This window comes from Panicum hallii, chromosome 2 (genome assembly GCF_002211085.1).
Source record: "Panicum hallii strain FIL2 chromosome 2, PHallii_v3.1, whole genome shotgun sequence".
NCBI lineage: Eukaryota > Viridiplantae > Streptophyta > Magnoliopsida > Poales > Poaceae > Panicum > Panicum hallii.
In genome coordinates this window covers 10,505,427-10,530,975 of record NC_038043.1, presented here as the reverse complement: position 1 = coordinate 10,530,975, position 25,549 = coordinate 10,505,427, and the positions used below count along the sequence as shown (strand labels likewise).

General features: G+C 45.5%; 1 protein-coding gene across 4 annotated transcripts; it reads right to left on the bottom strand.

The window, feature by feature from the left end:
• Positions 1 to 5,571: 5,571 nt before the first annotated feature.
• LOC112881462 (ABC transporter B family member 28) lies at positions 5,572 to 19,171 on the bottom strand. Of its 4 annotated transcripts, none has more exons than XM_025946161.1 (17): positions 18,632 to 19,171; positions 18,319 to 18,506; positions 17,590 to 17,613; positions 17,075 to 17,176; positions 16,746 to 16,836; positions 15,721 to 15,821; positions 15,521 to 15,571; positions 14,450 to 14,578; positions 12,853 to 12,915; positions 12,514 to 12,772; positions 11,918 to 12,066; positions 11,751 to 11,840; positions 10,749 to 10,883; positions 10,607 to 10,663; positions 7,892 to 7,948; positions 6,944 to 7,221; positions 5,572 to 5,738 (listed from the first exon to the last, which is right to left on the bottom strand). In XM_025946161.1, exons 1-16 carry the CDS (start codon positions 19,017 to 19,019, stop codon positions 6,985 to 6,987), a joined length of 2,121 nt encoding a protein of 706 aa, XP_025801946.1. In that variant the 5' UTR covers positions 19,020 to 19,171; the 3' UTR covers positions 5,572 to 5,738; positions 6,944 to 6,984. The 4 variants fall into 4 exon arrangements, with proteins under 4 accessions (XP_025801946.1, XP_025801945.1, XP_025801944.1 ...); XM_025946160.1 differs by lacking the exon at positions 5,572 to 5,738 and adding an exon at positions 6,547 to 6,818; XM_025946159.1 differs by lacking the exon at positions 5,572 to 5,738 and adding an exon at positions 6,547 to 6,803.
• Between the last annotated feature and the right edge of the window lie 6,378 nt (positions 19,172 to 25,549).

The following is a 25,549-nucleotide window of genomic DNA, read 5'->3' as shown; positions in this document are numbered from 1 at the left end:
AAAATATTTCGGGAGCTCAGCATCATTCTCAACCTGCTCGACAAAATCATCCATCATTATATCTATCCTATCTTCATTTTCCGCAAAGCTATCAACTAGGTTGTATGCCTCCTGCTCCCGTGACGCCTCATGCTCGTACCACCTCTCATAATTCGGCATAAAACTAAACTTGCAGAGATGACATTCCATATCAATCTTGATTTGACGAGAACAATTCTGACACTTGTTACATGGACACTTTGCCAAACTACCGCTAGGAGATAATAAAAATACATGATCAACAAAAGCTTGTGCGTTGACCATCCACTCTCACATAGGCATTCCGTTACTTCTCCAACCATCAAACATCCAATTTCGATCATCTCCTATTTTTCTCAAACTAGCTACTTCTTTAACGAAATTGAGAATGTTACTTTCTTAACGATACTAAGCAAATAAAAATTATCAAGCATATGTAACACAAATCTTTTTAGATATCATTAATGCTATATATTTTCTAAAAAGTGAATCCGAAATATTATAACAATCACAAATTTTCTACGAACAGAATCACAAATATAGTTACAATCAGACCAACCACATTTCTAATAGTATTAACCAAAAGACAATTACAATCAACAGGTTAATACTTAAGCTTTGGGGGCGGCGACCGCGTGCAGGGACGGCCGCGGGGTTCGCGGGGGCGCATGGGCGCGCGCGGAGTGGCGGGCGCGGGCAGGGCCGCACGGGCGCACACGGGGCGGCGGGCGCGGGCAAGGGTTGCGGGCGCGGGCAGGGCCGGCGGGCGCGGAGCGGCGGGCGATGGGGCGGCGGGCGGCAGGGCGGCGGGCGGCGGGCGTGGGCGGCAGGAACAGGAGGGAAAGGTGAGCAGGATAAAATGGTAAGCGGCGGGTGAGTAGATAGGGCAAATGCAATTTCGTCGGCCAAGTGAGGCTGACGAAAATATACTTATTTTCATCGGCTTAGGTCAAGCCGACAAAAATGTGCAATTTCGTCGACCAGTACCAGGCCGACAAAAATAAGTGCAATTTCGTCGGCTTTTTTAGGCCGACGAACTAATGCAGTTGTTTTTGTCGGTTTTCCGTGGACCGACGAAAATATATGTGGCCGACGAAAATGAGCTGTTTTAATGTAGTGAGCTGACATCGATGACTAGGCCTAGCTCCGCCCCTGGCTTTCTTCAGTACTCTTCATGGGCTTCCTTATATTCTGCCAGTTTATAAATATATTTGCAAAATTTTGATGTTAACAGAAGCTGTCGGAGGATTTCTCCAGCCGGGTGGCGAAGTGCATCCGCCTAATTCTAGCTTAGGATGAATTTGGGGTAGTCAAGAAATGCTCGATATAGAGGCGTATGAACACGAGTAGCACACACGGATTTAGAGTGGTTCAGGCCGCCTGAGCGTAATACCCTACGTCCACTTTGTGATGTATTGTTTGTAAGTTTGGGGGAGGAACTGCCTACCTGCGTGAGTGTGAACCTTTGTGTGTGTGTGTCTTCTAACGTGCGCGCTCTCCCTTTCATATGCTCAAGGGGAGTGCGTACACTGAGCGGGGCCACGATAGGTGGACCCGACGATATATTAAATAGCGTATACATTGGAGCTACCTCAGATCCGTAGATCTTCCCCGTCGGCCTCCGTGCGTATCCTCCGTCTGGATATGGTCTTGTGCTATCTTGCTAGCATAGGGTCTGCTGCCGCTGACATGCGTAGAGAGAGTCGTACTATCGATGTAGAGTCAGCTCCCGCTGATAGGCGAAGGGGCTATATTGACTTGCCGTGGTATAGCCTTTGCGCACTGTAACACCGCGCATTGTGGCCTTCCTGCAGTAGGTCATATTACTCTTCGCCCACGCGCGCGGCACTGTGATGTGACCATACGTCCTTCGCCCACGCGCGCGGCGCTGTGATGTGACGGGCCGCCTCGGTAACTGGCGGGCTTACCGTGCAGTCACCCATACCTGCCCAACATGTCAGAGGGCAGCCCATGCTCTGTCTTGGATGCGCGCACCCCAACCACCAGCATTTAATGCGGTAGTTGGGCTGGCTTCTCGCAGAAGGCTGGTATCCACCGGACACGTGGCGGTGCTGGTTTAGCGGCCGCTTCCTCAGGGGCACGTGGCGGCACCAGACCCCCTCCCTAGTGAGGTAGGAGGTCCGGGCCCTCCTGGCTAGCCCAAGCGCTCAGGCCCCCTGGGGGTTCGGCTTCCACACGTGGGGGCCCAAGACCATCCCACGGTGGTCTGGGCCCGTGGTAGCTGTTCCTGAGCACTTCATCCTTGCGGGCACGTGGAGGCACCGGACCTGCTACTACATGGGGGGAGGTCCGGGGACTATGCCCCCAGTTGTCAGGCCCCAAGCGCCCGCCTCTTACCCCCTATGACCGGTGGGCCCGGGCCCGCCAGCCATAGGCATGGTCGTTGGAGGCGGGAAGAAAAGGTGGAATCTGAACCACCAGTATAGCGGGATGTGCGCGGATAAGATGGGAGCTGAACCGTCTGGCGAGCTGAACGCGGGCAGTGGATGTCGCCTCGGAGATCTCGCCGGAGGAGAAAGTCCTTCTTTGCCCCTTTGCAATGGGAGCAACCAGTCCACCCAGCGCAACATAAGATTATGGCCCCACCTGCGGGTTCGTACCTCATCCGAGGTGGGCCCGAGGGCCTCTGTTGGTACATACAGACACAGGGGTACCTCCTACTAGTGTATCCAGCCCGAGGGGTGCGAGGTTATCCGTAACCTCGCATTAAGCTTCTGGGCGACAGGACGTACGTAACCTCGCACTAAGCTTCTGGATGACAAGGCGTACGTACACCCTGTCGCCCAGAAGCGGTTACGGATAACCTCACACCCCTCGGACTGGATACACTAGTAGGAGGTACCCTTGTCTGTATGTACCGACAGAAGCGCGTTGATGAATTTTGTCATCGAGAGCAATAAGAAACGGTGAGTGTGCCAAGTTTCTCTAGGTGGTTGTAGTAGTAGGTATGGTGTTCCGGAAAAGATGCAACCTCTTGCTTAGCCGTAGTAGTAGTCAGTTTTTCTCCCTCTTCTTTAACTATTCTAGCCACATAAGTAAAATGATGATGTATGGAGTCTTATAGCTAGCTAATTTGGCGCCATCAGATATGCCGTAGTCACAAAAAGGGCATTAGAATATAATAGGTTTTCCAATATGGTATTTTGACTTATAATATTGATGAAAATATATTATTTTAAATAGAAAGAGTTGTGCATTATAAACGTATTTTTTAGGTAAATTTAGTATCATAATTTTGTATTTGCTAGTTTCTAAGAAATTTAAAGGTTATAGGATAAAAGCTAGGAAACTTGCCAAACTACCATTTTAATGGACTTATATTTATGACCAGATGAAGTAGTTAGTAATAAATTTGACATAAAAATAGTACTACAAGTCACATGGATGAGTTCAGCGGTAAGGTCTCTTCGACGTGTCTAAGGAGAAAAAATCAAACTCTCGATCGATTTCAGCGTTGTTTTTGGATCCATCATGGGATGACATTATTCCCTCAAATCTGTTCGGCAAACTAATAAGGTCCGCATATGCATAAAATGTACAGCTACAGCACAAAAGAGCCAAAACAGAACTAAAGGTAATCATGAATACCAGTTGGCAGTTGCGATTTTGTCAGATCGAATTCCTTTTTTGTTACAGCTAACAAACATACTCACGGACTAGCCGGCCGGATATAAACAGCCGGCTAACTGTATGGCGCAGTTCCATTTTACATTCTCTATATCAACACCGGTCCATGCATCCCTCCCTATAAATTGAATAAATTCCCTCAATGCCCCTAGAATTCTAAAATTTATAAAGATCCTCTCAGTGCTATCGAAATTCTTTTCTTCCTCGTTGCCACTATTTCTAATTTTCTTTCCCTTCGATGCCATTTTGTTAGATTTCTCATCCAAATGTGCCACTGACAATGTGACCCACTCGAACCTTATCTATTCGAGATCATGAGAGAGTACCTAAACCACTGCCGACCAAATTGATTCCCCGGCCCTGGAGACCGAGGGAGATTGTGGTGGTGTGTATCGTGCAAGGACAAACTCGCTGAGGCACTACTACCGAAGCCTATGTTCATGCTGCCCTGCACCATCATGGCCCATGCCACGTGACTATGGGTATGAATTGTGGTGATCCTTCGGTGCATCTCCAATTCTCTCCAAAATAAGATTCTATTTAATATAAAATAGTACAAATGTTTGAATTAAAAGGATTGAAAATGTATCTAAGGTCATCAATTTGCATCCCCACACGCAGCCAAAGAAGAGCGTCGTGACTTGCCCGGCCATGCATGCTGCCGCCCCGGCCTACATCACGCTTGGAGCTGCTCGAAGTAGAGCATCTTGTACACAGCTCGGCAAACATGGCATGCACGTCCGGGAGCAAGCAACTTGGTTTGGGATGGGAACGAACTTAGCTAGATGGGAGGTTAATGTTGTAGTCGAGCACCACCTCTGTGAGCTGCAGGTCGTGACTCGTGACCTTGAGGCCTGCGGTTTCGTCAGCGAGCAGCGCTCTGAGCAACTCGACGCACACATCGTTCACGTTGGAAGCACAGTCACTGGAAACGTGGTACGGTGGCACGTTTCTCGTTCCGAGAAAGTCGTTTTCATTCTAACAGTGTTAAAATTATTCTCAGCAACATTTCATATTCTTCAATTCATCAACCCGAGAACTTTTCTGACCGTGGTTGGAAGCGTTCCCTCGCGAGGTCCGGCTGTCTGTGCCATTCTCGCCCCCACGCTGCCGCACGGCAGAACGTGCGACGTCGTCCTCGAGCGGGAGGATGCGGTCGAACACTGAGATCGCTACGTGAGGCTGCTGCCTCGGCCCAATCATCTTTCGGCGCTCCGTGTGCGGGCGAGGCGAGGAACCTGACGGAGCCTGCGCCGTTGCCGAGCGCATGGGCCACCCGCATCCAGAATGTGCTGCCGCCGGCGCCGCATGCGAACCGCATGGCCTGGAGCGCGAGTGCCGTACCGTCCGCGATGACGAGCAGCCGGTCCCGCTTGACGAGGTGGGAGGAGAGGAGCAAGAGGCAGCCGAAGAAGCCGGCCAGGGAAGGAGAGACGGCTGGCGCGGAGTACTGGTAGTGCAGTGCAGGCACGGTGGGGGCTGGGGAAGCAACTCCTCAGTGGTAGAGGGAATTAAAATTCCGTAAAATCGTCATCTTCACTCTCTCTCCCCGTAGGTTCATTTCATGCAGCAGAACGCAGTAGGGCTAGGCCGGGCAACGCGATGGCTCCTTCCGATAAGTTCCTCCTGATCCTCTTGCTCGCCGCCATCGCCGTGGTCGCGCCCTACGTGCCGCCAGCGGAGGCATCAGCAGCCGAGCCCAAGACTGCCGCTCCATCACCGGCCGACGGTGTTGTCCTGCATCCGGAGGCCGAGTATAGCATCCCCGACATGCCAGTCCCAGCGCTGCTTCCTTGCCCTCCGCTGTTCCCGAAGATCCCGCTGATCCCCTGCCACAATGTGCCGGCGGCGGCGGCGGAGGTAACGGAGTGCGACCGTCGCTGGAGAAGCTGATGCCGTGCGCGGGCTTCCTCACCGACAGCAGCGTCTTCGCGCCCCCGGCCGAATGCTGCGCCGCCTTCGATCCGTTCTACGAGGATGCAGCCGCGCTTCCCTGCCTCTGCCACCTCATCGACGGCGACATTGCCGAGCTCCTGCCGGCGCCCCTGAATCGCAGGCGCATTGTTCCCCTCCTGATCGCGTGTGATTTCAAGATTAGACCGAACACGTTTTCCGATGTCTGCAACGCGCTGAGTAAGTCGTGTGGCTAAGATTCTGCATCATCATGATCTTTATTATCCAGGTAATACATGCTTGTTTTTGGAGTAATAATGCATTCCGGTTCATCAATCATCAGAGGACCGTGTTCCGCCTATGGACCTTCCTAGTCCAACCACCACCATCGGTACATATTCTTCTTTGCACTTCACTATTTTCTCACAAAGCAAATTGATGTATAGTATATGATAATATGACTTTTATTTGTGTACATCTGGTTTTGTTTTGCATTCTGGTCAATTTAGCACATCAGGTTTTGTTTTTGCAGAAGGATCAACATTGGTAGCAGGGAGAGATTGATCAATTCCGTTCTTTTGTCAGGAGTAACTAGAGAGAGCTTGAATGATCAATTCCGTTCTTCAGTCAGGAGTACCATCAAGGACTTTGTTGTAGTGTGTTAGGGATAACTAGAGCCTCTTTGTAATTATTAGGGAGCTATATGCAAGTTTAGAAATATATTTGCCATGCCATTAATCAGGAGCAGTCATTGAGCTATGGAATCATATTGGTAATATCAATACGTCACTCTATTAGAGTTTAGCTTGTGGGTTTTTTTTTCTTCTTTGCATTTAAAAGGACAGTCCCAACCCTAACACTATCAGGCAGTTTTCGTATGTGTCATGCCGTATAAACACTACACATAAATTATACTCCTAAAGGTATTTTTTTAAAAAAATTTATTTTCCATCCAAACGCTTCTGTATACAACTAGCGGATAGAGGCTGAGAAAGAGTGGACAGGCTGATGGCCTTGCCTTAGTCGTAGGGCCATTGTGTGAATTTGACACAAAGCCACGGACCCGCAGGCACAAAAAGCCAGCCCCGCACCCAATTAGGTGCAAGGCCCAAGGGTCTGATTGGCAATTGCCATTGCCACCTTGACTTTCAAACATTGTAGTCAATTATCTCTATATGACATCATGGTAGAGGAAGTTGGTCATCCTTTATTTTGATTATCGACTTCGCTACATGATGTGTTTCCTGATTCATGTACAGCTGCTGCGGATTAGTAACAAACTATAACCTCTTTTCTTTTCTATAAATAACCTATAACATCTAATGATGTAAAAAGGAAAATAGAGTAAGTATACTCACAAAAAAAGAGTAAATATAGAATGCACCTTGGGTATGATAGAACCATTACTCGGTTTGTGACGTGTTATTACTCGAAAGCAAGCCTCTGTGTCCCGACGAGTGATGCATAACTGCCTCCCTTAGCAACCAGTTCGGTGTGCGTCCCTAGTTCAATTATCTTGCCCTCCGAGCAAACAGCAATTCGATGTGCATTCTGCACGGTGCTCAGCCTGTGGGCAATCACCAGAGAAGTCCTTCCCTTCATCAAGTGATTGAGAGCTTCCTGCACAAGCCGCTCACTTGTCGCGTCCAGTGCACTAGTAGCCTGCAAACAGCATAAGGTTCCAAAGTAAGCCCAACATATTGGCGGTGAATGAGAAACAGGACCTGCCACCAATATGTGCTGTTCACTCTTATAAATTCATCATTTGAAACTTCTAAAAAGATTTAAGGCTGATTTACACCGTAGGATGTGTATCCATCTAGCACAGCATTAGTATAGAATATTGGCAGACATACATCTATATGGTATTGCCGCCCTAGACACTCAAGACACTTGATTTTAGCTCGCCCAAGTATTCTGAAGTTGACACTTGATCACTGGTACCCTTGACCGTCTCCTTATGTATTCATATTTTTCCATTTTATTTTACTAGATCAATGTATTCATGGCTTTGAGTTCCCGCTCAGTCCATACGTTCCCTCCTCTCAGTCCATACATCAACTGGCCAAACCAATGTAAACCTAGCCATGTGCCCATGCCTAAATGTTAACATAAGCATGGGAAATGGCAGGCCGTAGTTGTAATTTATCTTTATTATATCCTCTGTCACATCACATCAATTGGGCCATGACAATCTTAATGTGTATTTGTACATTCGGGTCCTAGGTTTACCTTTTTCTCCACATCAAAATTAAGTTATCGCCAAATCTGGATACAATTTTTGAAAATATTAAAATAGAACTAAGCCAGTTCAATTCTAAGAAATACATACCTCATCAAGTATTAGAATAGGAGCATTTTTCAGAAGGGCCCGTGCAATTGCAATTCTCTGCAAAGAAACAAACAAGAGTGTAAAGTACTTGGCTATGGAATTATGCAAAGCAGCAACAACAACAACAACAACTTAGCCTTTTGTCCCAAGCAAGTTGGGGTAGGCTAGAGATGAAACCCACAGAAAACAAGAATAAGAAACACAAAAAGTACACAAGCCAAAGGAAGGGTTAGGGGTTAAACAAAAAGTAACAAAGGTCACGGTTCAGGTACATTAATTGCTAATCTCCAAGCGCTCCTATCCATAGCTAATTCCTTAGCGATATTCCACTCCTTAAGGTCTCTCTTAACCGTCTCGTCCCAAGTTAGTCTAGGTCTACCTCTACCTCTCTTTACATTATCGCCCCGCTTTAGAACTCCATTACGCACCGGCGCCTCGGGAGGCCTCCGTTGTACATGTCCAAACCATCTCAACCGATGTTGAATCAACTTCTCATCGATAGGTGCCACCCCGACCCTATCTCGAATCTCTTCGTTCCGGATTCTATCCCTTCTTGTATGCCCGCAGAACCAACGCAGCATACGCATCTCTGCTACACTCAGTTGCTGGACATGTCGCCTTTTTGTAGGCCAACATTCAGCACCGTATAGCATCGCTGGGCGAATCGCCGTCCTATAGAACTTACCTTTTACCCTCTGTGGCACCTTCTTGTCACAGAGGACGCCCGAAGCCTGCCGCCACTTCAACCACCCGGCTGAAATTCTATGTCTAACATCTTCATCAATGTCTCCATCTTTCTGAAGCATTGATCCTAGATACCGGAAAGTATCCTTCTTGGCCACCACTTGACCTTCGAGGCTAACGTCCCCATCCTCATGCCTAGTCGGGCTAAAGTCGCACATCATATACTCGGTCTTGGTCCTACTCAGTCTGAACCCCCTCGACTCTAACGTGTGTCTCCACAGCTCTAACTTCATATTAACCCCTACCCTACTCTCATCAACTAGCACCACATCATCAGCAAAGAGCATACACCAAGGGATATCACCCTGTATGTCCCTTGTGACCTCATCCATCACCAAAGCAAATAGATAAGGTCTCAATGCTGACCCCTGATGTAGTCCTATTTTAATTGGAAAGTCAATGGTATCGCCATCACATGTTCGAACACAAGTCATCGCATCCTTGTACATATCCTTGATGAGGGTAATATACTTAGTTGGAACTTTGTGTTTTTCCAAGGCCCACCACATGACATCTCTCGGTACTTTATCATACGCCTTCTCTAGGTCAATAAAGACCATGTGTAAGTCCTTCTTCTCCTCTCTATATCTCTCCATCAACTGTCGTACTAAGAAAATCGCCTCCATGGTCGACCTCCCAGGCATGAACCCAAACTGGTTTTGGGTCACCCTTGTCAATCCTCTTAGGCGATGCTCGATAACCCTCTCCCAAAGTTTCATCGTATGGCTCATCAGCTTAATCCCCCGGTAGTTAGTACAACTTTGAACATCTCCCTTATTCTTGAAGATCGGTACTAATATACTTCTCCTCCATTCCTCCGGCATCTTGTTTGACTGGAAAATTAGGTTAAAAAGCTTAGTTAACCATACTACCGCTCTCTCGCCCAGGCATCTCCACACCTCAATGGGGATGCCATCGGGACCCATCGCTTTACCTCCCTTCATCCTCTTCAAAGCCTCCCCGATCTCTGCCTCCTGAATCCTCCTCACAAAGCGTCTGTTGGTATCATCAAATGAGTCGTCCAACTCGAAGGTAGGACCCTCATTTTCCCCATTAAACAACTTGTCGAAGTATTCTCGCCATCTGTCCTTGATCTCCTCATCCTTCACCAGAAGTCGACCTGTCCCATCCTTGATGCATTTGATTTGGTTTATGTCCCTTGTCTTCCTCTCGCGGGTCCTAGCTATCCTATAAATGTCCTTCTCTCCTTCCTTCGTACCTAGCCGTTGATACAGGTCATCAAAAGCCTGACCTTTCGCTACACTTACAGCTCGCTTTGCAGACCTTTTCGCTAATCTATATCCCTCGATGTTGGTTGCGCTCTTGTCGAGGTGAAGGCGTTTGAAACACTCCTTCTTCTCCTTAATAGCCCTTTGCACCTCGTCATTCCACCACCAAGTCTCTTTCACTTCCTGCTTGCCTCCCCTACTCACACCAAACACTTCTGAGGCCACCTTCCGAATACATGTCGCCATCTTTAGCCACATATCATCTACATCTGCTCCTTCTTCCCAAGGCCCCTCGCCTAGCATCCTCTCCTTAAACGTCTGAGCCTCTTCCCCTCTAAGCTTCCACCACTTCGTTCTCGCAATCTTGGCACGTTTGTCCCGGTGGGCACGTACCCGAAAACGAAAATCCGCCACCACAAGCTTGTGTTGGGGGACAACACACTCCCCAGGTATCACCTTACAATCTAAGCAGGCACGTCTATCCTCTCTCCTAGCAAGGATAAAATCGATTTGGCTCGAGTATTGTCCACTATGGAAGGTCACTAGATGGGACTCCCTCTTCCTAAAGAGGGTATTCGCTAACAGCAGGTCGTAGGCCAACGCAAAATTCAAAACATCCTCCCCCCCTCGTTCCTACTACCATACCCGAAACCCCCGTGTACTCGCTCATATCCTATATTAGTCGCACCCACATGGCCATTGAGGTCTCCTCCTATGCAAAGCAACAAACATAGAAGATTACCTGTCTTTGTCCCCCACTTAGGAGACTGCCTCGTTCTCCAACAAGAGTGTCATACCCCTATAATGAGATGAAACAAAGATTTTTAGCATATAACTGAAGATAGCCAATCAATGATAGATCCTACGACAAAGACTTCCCCTACCTGTGGAAGAGAGATGATGAATTCATGGGCATTGGCAGCTTTAGCAGCTTTTATTATCTCATCCTTGGAGACAACATTATCTGGGAGACCATAAGCAATATTTTCTCCGACAGACACCGAGAATAGGACTGGATCCTTCATAAAACAAAAATAAAAATTTCTAACAATTACAGCTACTTAAAATAAATAACTACTCCCTCCATATATAAGAAAGTAGTTCAAACATGGCGTGGTCACTGAGAGGCAACTTTGGCTACTGATTTCTATGATAAATGTAGGTCAAAACAGTGAAAATATTAAAATGTATTTCATAACAAACCAATGAGTGTTATTTTTGTTACGGTGGGCCCTCACTAAAACAGCAGGGCCAGAGGGTGGACATGAACACCCAATGACCTGGAGCCAAAGTGCAGGTAGCAAAAGAACAGCTTCCCTTGCGATTTGCGAATTAAGTTAGGAGACTTTAGGTTTGTTAAATGTTAGCTGTTGTTATTTTGTTAGATTGTCTTGCTCTGCCCCCTGAAGGGCAAAGAAGTAACCTCCAAATCCCATCCCCTCAGTCTCTAAACTTACTCGTAACAGTTTATCATGGTCAACCAATACATATTTGCTCATATCATCAGTAAAAGTTTCATAATTTTCACTTCACCTTCGCTAAACGACATACCTTTGTATACAGCAATGGTACGACGAAACATTGCCCTTATTCTCGGTAATTAAGGAATGCTTTCCAAAAAACAATTGTTCAAAATCATTGTAGCAAAAGCTAGGTCTAGTGGCTCAACAGGGAAAAAGAAAAAAAAAGGAGTGCTTTGTCCGGTGAACAAAGAAATCGAGCCTTGTAATTAGTAACCGCATCAAACGAAGAACATGCACTTTAAGTAAATATATAAAATGTCATAACAGCAAATGAGAAAAGAACATGTTTCAATCCTCAAAATATATAATAATTTTGTAGATATAGCAGCAAAATACATGGTGTGAAGATTTCTAATGGTATACCTGATTCACTAGAGATACTACTCGAGACCATTCTCTTTTGTCAAATATGCGGATGTCTTCTCCTGCCACAGTGATGCAACCTTGAGTTGGCTGCAAAAATAGAGAACACTCAGATGTTGCTACAACAATGAAAACCTATCAGTATCACTACATATAAGCAGTAGCACCTCATAATACCGTGCTAGAAGTTGCACCACAGTACTTTTCCCAGCACCACTAGGCCCTACAAGTGCTGTGACTTTTCCACACTCAATTGTAAGATCAAGGCCATTTAAAATCTCCACATCAGATCTCAGTGGATAAGAGAAATGGACATCTGCCAGGAACGCATGAGGATGAGTAAAAATGACAGTCATCTACTCATCTGAGATTGTTATGTTATTAGTGCACTATGTGTTGTATGCTGCAAACACTTTTCACATTTAGAGAAACATAATCAAAAGGAAAAACTATCAAAACTCTCTCATTAAATACTATAAATATGTCAATTACTCAAGAATTTGATGCCTGGACATATTTCATCTTAATTATGTTTTTTATACAGAAAGACAGGTGATGTTAGATGCAAATATGATCAGCAAGGAAGGGGAAGTTCGACGAAAATATGATGACCTTATGGCACAATTTTAAGTTACTGAAAAATTCATTACGAAACTTAAGCTAAGGAGCAATATGCAGTACAATAATATACAATGCAGACCAAGATAAACTAGAGCAGAAAGCTTAAATATAAGGTAGCCCTAGATACAAATGCAAAACAGACCTTTCAAATGTATGTCACCAGACCAGGCTAGATTACTACAGCTACTGGATGATTTCAGTTCTGACATGAAATGTTTGTTAATAAAGCCATTTTCATACACTCCGCCATTGGAATCTTCAAGCTCTTTGCTGTCAAGTTCTTTGGCTAAACCATACGCAAGTGAATCATCAATGTCCTTTGCTGACAGAAGAGAATTTATTCTCTCTATAGAAGCCAATGTGCCACGTAGATCACCAAGGGTATTAACAGCTCCTTGAACCTAAAATATATGTTCAGCATAACTAAATATGCAATAAAACAATATGAAACTACAAAAGTTTCACAAATATTGTTACTTACAGCAAAGGTTAACGTGAAGGTGTAACCGATAAAAGATGCCATGGTTCCAACAGACAATTTTCCCTGAAATGGTAGATCATTTTTTTATTCTTGATCAACCAGTTGAAGCTTGACAGCATCAAATGAAATTCGAAACACAAATCAGATACTAGTGACGACGATACTAATTATTAAAAGTGAGTATATTCCTTTCTGTTTGTAAAGGTAAACATAATCGATCCACTACAGGGTGCAAGTGCGCTCATGCAAATAAATTCGCTACAGAGTTTCAGAAGTATTTTAATGTAAAAATGGGTGTGCTCATAGACATCATGGATATAAAATTTAGGGTGATCTATAGAACACTAGATTCAAGCATTTTCAGAGTCTAGCACGGCAATATACTTATCACCATATGTGCCAAAGTTCTAAAACACTAGAAACTCACTACACTCGTAGCACAAACATCCAATAGCTCTATTGTGGAGTTCAAGGCTGCAGCAGGGGCGGGGCTCAGGATTTGGAGCATGGGTATTCAAAACTTTTAAAAGGTGTTTTTTGACAGTTTAAATTGTAGATTCACAACACATAATTGAGTACCAACATCGTAGAATTGATTATAACATGAAATTGTTCAACAAATAGATAATTAATGTACCAAAAGACGAATTTGTCAAATTAACAATATCTGAAATATATAAAGGATAACAGCAAAATGATAATTGATAAGACGAAGAGGAGAAAGCCAGAGAGGGCTGGACTCGAGAGTCGTCGATGCCGCACACACATAGCCGGAGGGTGCAGGTGGCCAGCCTGGTGTTGTGGCGCTGTGGCCACGCCCTGTGCACTGGCCGCTGGCGTGCTCGGCTGCTGCCTGCTGGCCGGCCACGGCGAAGCTCCTGCACGCTGCAGCCTTTCGCGCGCACTCGCTGCCGCCGGCCACACTCCACAGCTCCGCTGCCGCGCTTGCCGCCACCGAGTGCCCGCCGCCAGCCGCCAAGGTTTTGGACTGTGGAGGATTGGAGGAACGATGAACGGCGTTCGAGCCGTCAAGGAGGCATCGAGCCAGGAGCCCAGGACCTGACGCCTGTCTTGGACCATGGCGCACAGTTGGGCCATTTGGGCTGTAGGGTAGGAAGGGGGAGGGGGGATTCAATATTGTTTCGAAGGGAGATTGATAGGCCTGCTATTTGGTGCCAATTTGTATTCAATTTGTATTTTTTGAATACATATACAAGGAATACATTGTATATATAATTTTTTGGCCAAAATAATGGGTATTCAGTTGAATACCTTTGAATTGAACTGGGCCCGCCCCTGGGCTACAGCTAATATAACATTGAGCATTGGGAGAAATCTTAAACATAGCGGAAATTGTAAAAGTGGCAAACTAACTACATAGCCACACATTCGGGGACTGGAACTGGGTGTATCATAAATTAAGCTCACCAACTCCGTACTTGTTCTGCCACAGCTTACATCTTATATTTTAATTTTTTTTGAATGATACACAACTTTCCATAACAGAACCAATGAGTGCATCACAGTTTCCAAATATAAATTACTGTACGAATAGAGTAATGCATATATTATAGTCGCAGGCAGTTCTGTAGCTTACCGCATTGACCTTGCTTCCACCAAGAATGTAAAGTGCCAATAGGGATACATACACCACTACCCGTGTTAATGATTCATTAGCAGATTTCAGCACTCCGAGTTTTGTGCCACCATTTTTGTAAGCACGTGCCTGTCAAACCAAAAAAAAAAAGAAGAAGAAGAAGAACTGGTGAGCTCATTAAGTGTATTACCACCTCTTTGGAACTGAATGAATGCATCAAACATATTGAATAACATTTTAGTTATTTTCTTCTTAATTAATTTGTTTAACAAAACACTCAAACCATATACCGTTTAACTTTATTAGTCTGCTGTTTAACTTTAGCTCACAACAGGACAACTACTAAACAGAGGCAGATAGACAGCATGGATTCGAGGATATTAGGGCTTCTAGAGGACAGGGATAACATATATACTGGCAAGGATTCTATACAGAACGAGCAGCACTATTGCTCCTCGAATTCACTCTCCGCTGCTGCTCCTCCTCAGATCGATGTGGCGTCGCAGGGTGCCGAGTCGATGTGCCACCAGTGCTGCTGCTCCTTCTCTTCCCGCTCCCTCTCCCAAATGTTCGATCCCCCATGTTTTTTTCTCATTGTCTACTGTCCATCCATCAACCGATCCTTCTCAGTAGTCACTAGTCAGTTGTCATGTCTAGATCTTGAATGCTTCTTGTTTGATTTTCAAGTTATGAATGACATCAGCTAGTGGAAGCTGAAAATGTGGAAGAAGGCATGGCAGTGGATGAAGAAGTCTGAGGAAGATGTTGTGCCGTGTCACCAGGTTGCTCTTTTTGGCAAAATGGTGAATCGCCATGTCAGACTCGGACATGTATCGTTTCTGACACACATGTTGGATCCCCAGAAGCAAAGACGACACATGGGTTGCCCATGCTCTGGCCCTGGTTCTAGGCCCAAAAATTCCAGGGCAGCCTATTTTAACAAACTCATCCCAGGGCCCAGCATAAGTGCAGCTCCATTCCCATATATGCCATTAGTCATGAGAATTATTAATAGAAACCTACAATGATTGCTAAATATAAGAGAACAACACTAGGAGACTCAAGGCTTACCAAATTGTCAAACAAAGAAATTTGTCGTTTTTCACCGCCAAAAGACCGGACCTGCAAATGAACTTTTTGAATCAAGGATAAATAAAGAGGTTAACAGATATAGAAGATGCGAGGAGATCAAACCATTTCAGTAACACATGACAATAGAACATGTGAAAGTCAAGCAATGTTTAGATGTGCTGTAAAACAATTGCACTCACTGTACGAATAGCTGAGAATGTCTCGGATGCACAATCTGATATGCGTGCTTGCACAATTCCATAAGATTTAAAAGTGGGAACAGTTGACCTCTTGAAAAGAGCTGATCAAACAAAAAGAAACAGCCATGTCAAAGGATATTTAAATGTTTTGGAGATATGCAAAAAAAACCGAAAATACCACTTCAGCAAAATATTTTTTAGAAGAATTTTGTATGCTCAAGTCAACAAAAAAAGGAAGAACAATCATTCATAAAGTACATGATAACCTAAACAGGATATTTGTTTGAGATTGGCAAACGTAATTTCAGAAGAAGCTGTATGATTTCCTACAAAATGGTACTGAACATTTGTGAAATTTGTTTCGCTCAAGACTCAAGAAGCCAGTTCTAAATTTGTACAAAAAAATCTGATAACCCACAACAAAATGAAACATCACCAGAAAAAAGGTAATCAGTCCTTGCCAAGCCCTACTTGTACTGTAGCAATCCGGAAACAAATCATGTTTGATGACCCAAATACAGTACAGAATTGACTGTGTTATGAACATTTATACAAGTTAAACTCACAAATAAACATGATCTATGTATCTACGTACAGAGCACATAAACAGGGCAACCAGGGGTGAAGCCACGGTCAAATTGACTGTGGTGCACGGTTCAAAGAACTAACCTACTTTCCCATGATTATATGGTAAAAAAAAGTTTAGTTAGTGGTAAAAACAAAATTTACCCTGGTGCATGGGCGCCAGGGAAACCCAATGTGGCGTCGCCCCTGAGGGCAACTATCTCAATTATTAGAGTCCTGATGGCTTTTCAGTATAGCACCCAATGTTCCTAAACATATCCAATAACTTCTGAAGTGAATCAGACATCCATGCAGCAAAGATTAAATTTTGAGTTCATCTAGGTATAGGTTTAAAGGGATCTCATCCTAACTTAGCTAACTGCTTTGCGTTTATCATATATAACATTATATCCTAGCAGTAAGTGGCACATGCTGGTGACAATAAGTTTCTAGAAGATTACCAACTAGCATGGAGATGGAGACCATTAGGAGCCCTAGAACAGGAGCTAGCTCTGTAGATAATGTAAAAAGTATACAAAGTGTACCAGTGATCTGAAAAGATAAAAGCAGGTGAATGTTTTAGAATACCCTCACCAAAAATAAGGTGTAAGTAACATGGACCACAAAATTAATTAAGTATATGATATCAAGAGAACAAAAGGTCAGATACGGTTGAAGTTAATTTTCAAGATAATTATTAGTACACCTGAGAAATTTCGTAATTGTACTAGTCAAACTCTTAGCATTTAACAGTATCAACCTTACATTCTCATAATGTAAAGTTTCTTGCCTCAGAGAGTGCCCTTAGTCCACGATCTCTGGATATGTTGTCACTCACAAGATTCTTCAAGGAACCCAAATCAGATGTCAACAAACCGGTCAATTCACCAACCTGCCATCAAGCGATAGTAAGATATTTACCTCAAGACATGAAGCAGATAAATCGTTTCAATTTACATTTCCAACTTATAAAGACTAGTTTCCTATGTTTTCATGGAAGATACATACAGCTAAAACCTCATGCTTCAGGCAGAGGTTGCATACCACAACCAAAAACAAAATCATACTCTAACTCAATGGAGTGGAATATCTCATCCTTTTATGCTACTTAATTTGACGGACCAGCAGTCCATAAACTTGTTCTGTGGTGCCATCCTAAACTCTTAAAATGCAGATATGGGTCCCTAAACCTTTTAAGTGTGCCACTCGAGGTTCAAATCACCCTAATCAGCACAAACTACTCTATGTGGCATGCGTCATTATTGAGTATGAAGATGGCATGGTAATCACTAGGAAACATGTTACCTTGTGACGATCAAAAAACACCATCTGCAAAAAGCAGAAACAATAAAATTTAGAGAAACTGAGTTAAAAAAGAAGCCATGAACAGCAAGAAGTGAATACAAACTCTTTTGGTGGGTTCCAAATTGAAAATGTAATGAGAAAATGTGGCATCAAATAAGTTTTTGGAGAAGACAATGTATGCAGTACACAGAAGAAAATTTTGTGAGAAATTGCCACAGTACATGAAACTTAACAGGTTATGCACTAACGGTCACAAAAAGACACATAGCATGTTTCCAGTCCTTTAAGATTTCATCATTAACAAGTACAATGTACAATACCTAAGGCACAGGCTGGAGTCTGGTTTTACTCCACCCCACAAATATTTAAATAACTTGTTAGCGTCTGTCAGGTACATAGTAGTAGAACTGTATAAGTGCATCTGCAACCTAGGAAGAAAATGACATGAATCATTCCATCATGGAACGAAGACTAGTGTCAACTTTTAAAGTGTACTAAAAAGTCAAATAATAGTAGCTTTATTTCAGATATACTTGGTAGAATCAGAGGACAACCTAGATCAGCTCTGCAGACAAGATAGAAAGTCACATAACAAGTCAACAATGTAAATTCAGCTATCACATAGACATCTAACAAGCAAATCCAACAAATGACCACAAATGCAGCACAACAGTAGGGCCTAAATTTTTATGTCCAGAACTTCCAGTTTTGGTCTCGGAGGAAACGTACCTTTTGGATCAGAATCCTCCGAAATATCTGGCTCCGCAGCCTGGCCATAACCTGCTCCCAGATGACGGTCATGTTGACCACAAATATGATTGTGAAGATGGGCTCCAGCGTGTACAGCACCGCAACCTTGGACAGGAGTCTCGACAGCGGCTCGTTCCCCCGCCCAATCAGCGTCTCGAAGAACCTCCCTGCAGCACAAACGCCGCTACATTTCAGAAAACAATCGAGGTACCCGAGGGATGCAAGGCGTGCGGTGCCGTGCCGTGAGCACGCAGCGCTAGCTGCCCCCCCCCCCCCCCAAACACCCCCTCACCTGAGAAGAGCGGCATGGAGAGGGTGCAGGTGGTGCAGGCGAGGAGCGCGGCGAGGCAGACCGCGATGCGGGCCCTGTGGCGCGAGAGCAGCGCCCAGACGCCAGCCCAGGTGACGGCATCGGAGGACGAGATAGCGGCGGCGACGTCGGCCGCGGCGGCCGCAGCGTCGAGGGAGGGCGGCGCGTAGGCGGCCTCGGGGCCCGGCGCCGGAGCGGAGATGTAGGCGCGCGGCGGGCGCGCGAGGCGGAGGAGGGGGCGGCGGCGGGAGGATGGCGAGGAGGGGAGGTGGGTCGGGTGCGCGACGGGGCGAGGGGGAGCTGGGGCGGCGGCACGGGAGGAGGGAGCGTGGGCGAGGAGGAGGCGCGCGCTCAAGGTGGAGATCGCCATGGCGCTGGCGGCTTCTCCTTCCGCCCCGATGCTGCCAGGGTTTTGGCTTGGTTTGTGCGGCGGAGAGAGGAGGGGGAGGGGCGCGGCGCGGCAGGGGGACAGTTGGAGCACGCGTCTGTGCCTCTGTGGGGGGATTTGCGGCCACTTTTGGGTTTGGGCACGGCCGCGAGTCGCGCACTCGCGCGCAGCCGAGCAGCGGTTATCCGTTGGAGAACAACTCCATTGCTTTACCATTTGAAACTCTCCGCCTCCCGACAAACAACAGCCGGTGGTGCTCGAGCTGCCAGGCGCGACTGTGTGAGGTGTCACGGTAGTTGCCTGTGACATGAAAAGAAACTAGACCGGCGGGAGGGAGACGCCTCCGGTCTAGAAAATCCTCGAACCACTGGTAATATTTCATACAACAGCTTTCATTTTTAATACCAACAGTGTCCAAATGCACGTGAGCTACTGAGAGAATTTTTTTAAAACAACCCGTTAATTTTGGAAGCAACAAAAATATCGTTAGAATCCTCATTTGTTTTTTAAAAGTAGAATCCCTCGAAGCGGCGGTGCTGGTATTTCATGTACAGGAAGCTTGGGCGGATGACTCTGGGATGGTCTTTTTACATTGATGATGTGCTTGGCTCTTGGAGGCTCTAAGGAAAACATGTTTAGACTGTTATCACCTCTCTATAAAGATGCGATATGTTTTCTCTTTTTTTTGTGTAACTCTTTATGCGTTTGTATGTACATTTAAGCACGTTGGTGCTGCCTCCCCCCCCCCCCAACACGCCACCCCACACCCCTCTACGGGTGATAAAGTTTTAGCCTAGATAATTTTTATGGCCGAGCTCTAATCTTATATAATTTTAAACTAAAAATATATAACAGCCAAATTGAATTGAGAATATGGCATTAGCGTCATGATCCGTTACCACCCCTGATCCCACCACCCCGCAGGGGAGGAGAAACACGTGAACTCTTAAAACTTTCGATTGTTGAGTAATAAAATTTGGACAAGGCTTATAATGGGAAAGATTGTTTCAAAAGCACACAAAGCCTTCGGACTTCCGATTTCTAGAAGCCAAAAAGAGAAGCAGTTGTTGAAAAACGAATTTTCTCCTTGTCTACATATCAATAAATAACAAAATTAGTTCATTATTATAGAAGAAATAAAAAAATGACAAATCCAATTAACAAGATAATGCAGAAATTATACATTAATTATGAAAAACAATTGATCAGTTTGAGTATATGATTGTTAAACACAACATCATATAAGAAACAAAGAAAAAGAAATAGATAACAAGCATCAAAACTGGATATACATTTTCCTTGAAACTATAGAACAAAACACAACAAACATCATAACACAATGGATTCTCAAAGGAGAAAACCAAGATTTACATAAATAATTTGACTGTATTAAGCCACACGGGCACATGAATATATAGAGAGAAAGGCCTTTTAATATTTGGAGTACCGATAACCACCGACCAGCCTCCCTTCTGAAATGGTTGTATGGACACAAAGTTTGTCAAATCTGATGAAAGGCCCCACGAATACAAAAGTTTATCAAAGGACACAAATTAAACAGATTTAGACGCATTATATGTGAACCTAGTTTAATTCAGCTCATCCAGTCTCTGAGAACCATACGGACACTTAGATTTATCATGAATAATGCCCTTAATTTTCAATTTCAATACACGAAAAAAGCAATAACCACATGGAAAAAAACAAAGCAAGACAATCTGTGGGTACGAGAACATGCAGATCCATCAAACTCATTCCGGCCAATCATTGATTCAGCATGACGGTGACGAATCATCAATTCGATCAGCATGATGGCTCACTGAAAGTACCCTTCTTCTGATCAGGATGCAAATGACGGCGACAAAAGTTTACTGTTTACATGGCTTGCCTGCTGCAATTATTACTGATCGGGACCGGATTTTCACAAGCCAGTTTTGGCGAGAGCTGTTCCGATAAGTTCCTCTTATCACCCCCAATCCGACGGTCAAACACAAACGCTCAACCAGACCACGGAGACTTTTCTTCGCTGCTTTGTGAATGCATGCCCATTAAGTGATTCAGTGGATATATCTTGCAAAATACCGGTATAACACTTGTTGTCACTCGACAATCGGCCGATCTTCTTTCGAAGCATTATACGGGTATTCTCCAAAGCCTTCTGGTGTTTCTCCGGATATTTCCACGGCTTCTTGTGAAGTCGGTTCTTGGAATCAGCATCGCCAGTTGGCCCACTCTCTGGTTAAGCAGCAGCTGTCTAGATATCGGCTGCGGCGGGTAAAGGTCGTTCTGAGAGGCATTTTAATGTGGGCGATCTAATATTCCTGAATCCTGAAGCTTCAGCCGTACGTGGAATCGTTCCTGGCCCACCGATCTAATCATAAGCTGGCGTTTAAATATTTTGGCCCTTACAAGGTTCTTGAGAAAGTTGGTGCCGTCCCATGCAAACTCCAACTTCCTTCCGGTGCTTCCATACACCCTGTCTTCCACGTCTTCCAGCTGAAATATGCAGTGACGGGTGAAGTTCAGGTACGGTCTCACCATCTATTCTCTCTGACTTGGAATTGCCTAGGGTGTCTGAAGTGGTTCTGCAGCGCCACCTGGTATCTCGTGGCCTTCGTCAAGTGCACCAGGTGTTGATCAAATGGTCTGGTTGGCCGCAGGAGACCGCTACATGAAAACCTCAAATCGGTCACGTAACATTTGTAACGGACCCTTGAGGCCCATTACAAGGCGCAACATCTGTAACGGTTGTTGTTTGGCGCCCGTTACCCATAAGCGCGGCAGGCTTGACCCCGACCTGACCACCACAACGCCCGTTACCGATGAGGACTTCTGGTAACGGGCATATTAAACGCCCGTTACATTAAAATGTTGTAACGGTTGTTAAAATGCGTCCGTTACGAAAATTATACCTATCGGTAACGGTCTCTTAATGTCCGTTACCGATCACTGTCGTATCGGTAACGGTCCTTTAAGGACCATTACAGATAGGGCAGTGATCGTACCTAGCTGTCGCTGGTAATAACGTGCGTTACTGATGACCATTTGATGCCCGTTACTGATAGAGCGGTGTTACTTGTGTCTGTTGATGCCCATTACCGAAGTCACTGGCGCAGCAGCCGGCGGGCGTCCTCCCGCGTCGTCGCCGCGACCGGCGCCTCCTCGGCTGTGCTGTCCTCCACCGCCGTCAAGCTGGAGCGTGGCGGCGCTGCTGCTCGACGTGTCCTGCTGCTGCTGTTGCTTCCGCACCGGCGTCACTGAAGGTGCCGGCGGACGTCGACCGCGGTGTCCTCCGCGCCGTCGCCATCCTCCAAAGCAGCAGCCCTTCTTCCACTCCGTCGCCGCAGCCGCGGCCGCGACGCCGCCTCCTCCTCGGGTGCGCTCGCCTCGTAGACAGTCCTCGTCAAGGTGGAAATTGCCCCCTTTTATTGAACTTTGCTGTCCTAATCCTCTTACTCATTGGTTTTGGTGATGAATTATGCTCATTTCATGTATGGAAATTTCCCCTGTTCATTAAACTTATAGATGGCGGCTGCTAATCGGGCTTGGATGTACAGACAGCCCCGAGATTGGGACAATTTCATAATTGGGGTCAATGGTTTTCTAGGTCAAGCAGAGGCGGATATGAGAAACCGTGGTGTTAAGGCAATGTATTGCCCCTGTATAGATTGTCTCAACCAGAAGAAGTTCGGACAACGGGACAACATTTTTCATCATTTGATCACACGTGGTTTCACAAAAAATTACACGTGTTGGAACAAACATGATGAGGAAGGCCTTAATGAAGTCGAAGCAGGATGCCTAAATGAAGGTGAAGCGCGACACCATGCTCAAAGCCTTAATGAAGGGGCAGTGCGATGCCATGATGAAGCCCTTGATGAAGGTGGAGTTTTTGAGGAAAATGAACCATTCCCACCCTTTTGTGATGAGGCCTGATGATATGACAGATCAAGAAGTTATGGGCTTCGATGATGGTGAGGTGTTGCATCGTGTGCACAATGTTGATCAAATGGTGCGGGATGTTGAGTTTCAAGGAGTGTACACAACTTCTGAATTAGCGAGGCTGAAGCAGTTCATTGAAGATTCAAAGAAACCCCTCTATCCTGGTTGCCAGAAGTACTCTCGCCTTTCTGGTGATCGAAAACTTCTGCAGCTTAAGGCAGATCATGGTTGGAGCAACAAAAGTTTCAAACAACTATTGGATCTGCTTAGAGACATGCTACCTGAGGGAAACCAAGTAGCCGAGTCTGTCTATGAGGCAAAGAAGATAATCTATCCTCTGGGAATAGAGGTTGAAAAAATTCATGCATGCAAGAACAGTTGTGTATTGTTCCGTGGAGATTATGTAGACCTTGACAAGTGCCCCAAGTGTGGGTGTGATCGGTACAAGAGGAAAAAAGATGGTGGAGATGATAATGCTGATGACGGGAACGTGCCCGTGGAGATCAGAGGCAAAAAGAAGGTTAACTGAGGGGGTCCTGTGAGGGTGGTATGGTATTTTCCCGTCATTCCCCGGTTGAAAAGATGGTTCGCCACAAGAAAGGAGAACCAACTCTTGCGTTGGCATAAGGAAGGCCGAAAGAAGGAAAATGGCAAGCTTAGGCACCCTGCGGATGCAGCACAATAGGGTAACATTGATTCCCACTTTAAGTGGTTTGCTGATGATTGCAGAAACCTTCGGTTCGCTATGAGCACAGATGGCGTGAACCCATTCGGTAACCAGAGTTCAACACATAGCACCTGGCCTGTCGTGCTGTCAGTGTGCAACCTTCCACCCTGGCTATGCAAGAAACAGAAATACATGATGCTGGCAATATTGGTCTCTGGGCCAAAGCAACCTGGCGACTGTATTGATGTCTACTTGAGGCCACTAGTTGATGACTTGAAGACACTTTAGAAGCCTGGTGTGAAGGAGGTTTGGGATGAGTTCGGGCGTGAGGAGTTCACATTGCACGCCATGTTGTTCACCACCATCAACGACAACCCGGCTCATCGCAATCTCTCCGGCCAGAGTAAAAGGAAAGGTGCAGCTTGCCCACACTGCTTGGAAAAAAGTTGCTCGTTGTGACTAAGAAATTCAAAGAAATTCGCATTTATGGGGCACCGTCGTTTCCTCAGCAAGAAACATCCCTACCGGGACATCGATTGTCAGTTTAATGGGGAAAAGAAGAATCGAGCGGCGCCTCTGCATGTGACTGGAGATCTGGTTCTCTTGCAAGTCAAGGACATCAAAACTATCAAGGAGTTACCCAAATTGACTGAAAAAATCCTTGGCAAAAGAAAGAAATGAGATGGTGAAGAAGAAGAAGATGAAAGGAATCTGGAACAAGAAATCAATTCTATGGGAGCTAGAGTATTGGGAGCTGTTGGATGTGCGTCATTCGATTGATAACATGCACGTCAAGAAGAATGTGTGTGAAAGCATTTATGGGACATTGCTACAATAGAAGTTCAAAGGAAAAGATCATAAAAATGCAAGGGAGGATCTTAAAGATATGGGCATTAGGCCGGAGCTCTATGCAGAGGAAACAGACACGGGGACGGACCTTCCCATCACTGCAACCACCTTGTCAAAGATAGAGAGAAAAGAATTCTATGAGTTTTTGCATGGTTTGAAAGTACCTTCAGGCTACTCATCGAACTTCAAGAGGCTAGTGTCGGTGAAGGACATGAAAATGAATTTCAACTTGATGAAATCTCATGATTGCCATGTGTTGATGATAGCTCTTCTTTCTGTTGCACTTAATGGTATCAAGACAGTACAGGTTCACAACACGGTCACGAGCTTGTGTTTATTCTTCAATGCAATAGAACAGAAGGTGATTGATGAGGAAGAACTATTGAAGTTAGAGAGGATGCATTTCGAGACACTATGCATGCTTGAAGCTACCTTCCCACCAACATTCTTTGATCTCATGATCCATCTAACAGCACACCTTGCGAGGGAGATCTGGTTCCTTGGCCCATCTTACCTTCATCAGATGTTTCCATATGAGAGGTACTTTGGATTCCTCAAATCATTGGTACATAACCGGTCATTTCCGGAGGGAGCCATGGTTCGTGGCTATGGGACCATCGAAGCAGTGGAGTGGGCCATGGGTTATATGGACCCCCAAAACCCCATTGGTGTGCCTTATTCACAGCATGAAGGTAGGCTTGCAGGTGTTGGGACCATGGGGAAAAAGTCAATCACTCCGGATCCAGATGCCTTCAACAAGGCTCATTTCACCGTGATATAACAGATTGACCTGATTACACCATTTGCCAATGAGCACGACCAACAACTACTTGAAGAAAACCCTGCCTGTAGTGAGGCTTGGGTTGCAAAGAAGCACATGCAATGCTTCAGCTGGTGGCTCCGAGATTATGTCCAGAGATGCAGCGCTGCTGTAACCGACAATCTGATAAGGAAACTAGCAGTGGGGCCATTATTCACTGTTACAACATACCAAGCAATGAATATCAATGGATACACGTTCTACACCATGGCCCAGGATGCCAAGAGCGTTTAT

Bases quoted from the DNA above. Each gene is read 5' to 3' on its own strand.
- LOC112881462 (XM_025946161.1), bottom strand. From the start codon at position 19,019: ATGGCGATCTCCACCTTGAGCGCGCGCCTCCTCCTCGCCCACGCTCCC. The intron at 12,916-14,449 runs GTAAGCTACAGA...CTACCATTTCAG, and splicing joins GTGGAAGCAAGGTCAATGCG to GGAAAATTGTCTGTTGGAAC. The intron at 10,664-10,748 runs GTAGGGGAAGTC...ATCTCATTATAG, and splicing joins TCATCATCTCTCTTCCACAG to GGGTATGACACTCTTGTTGG.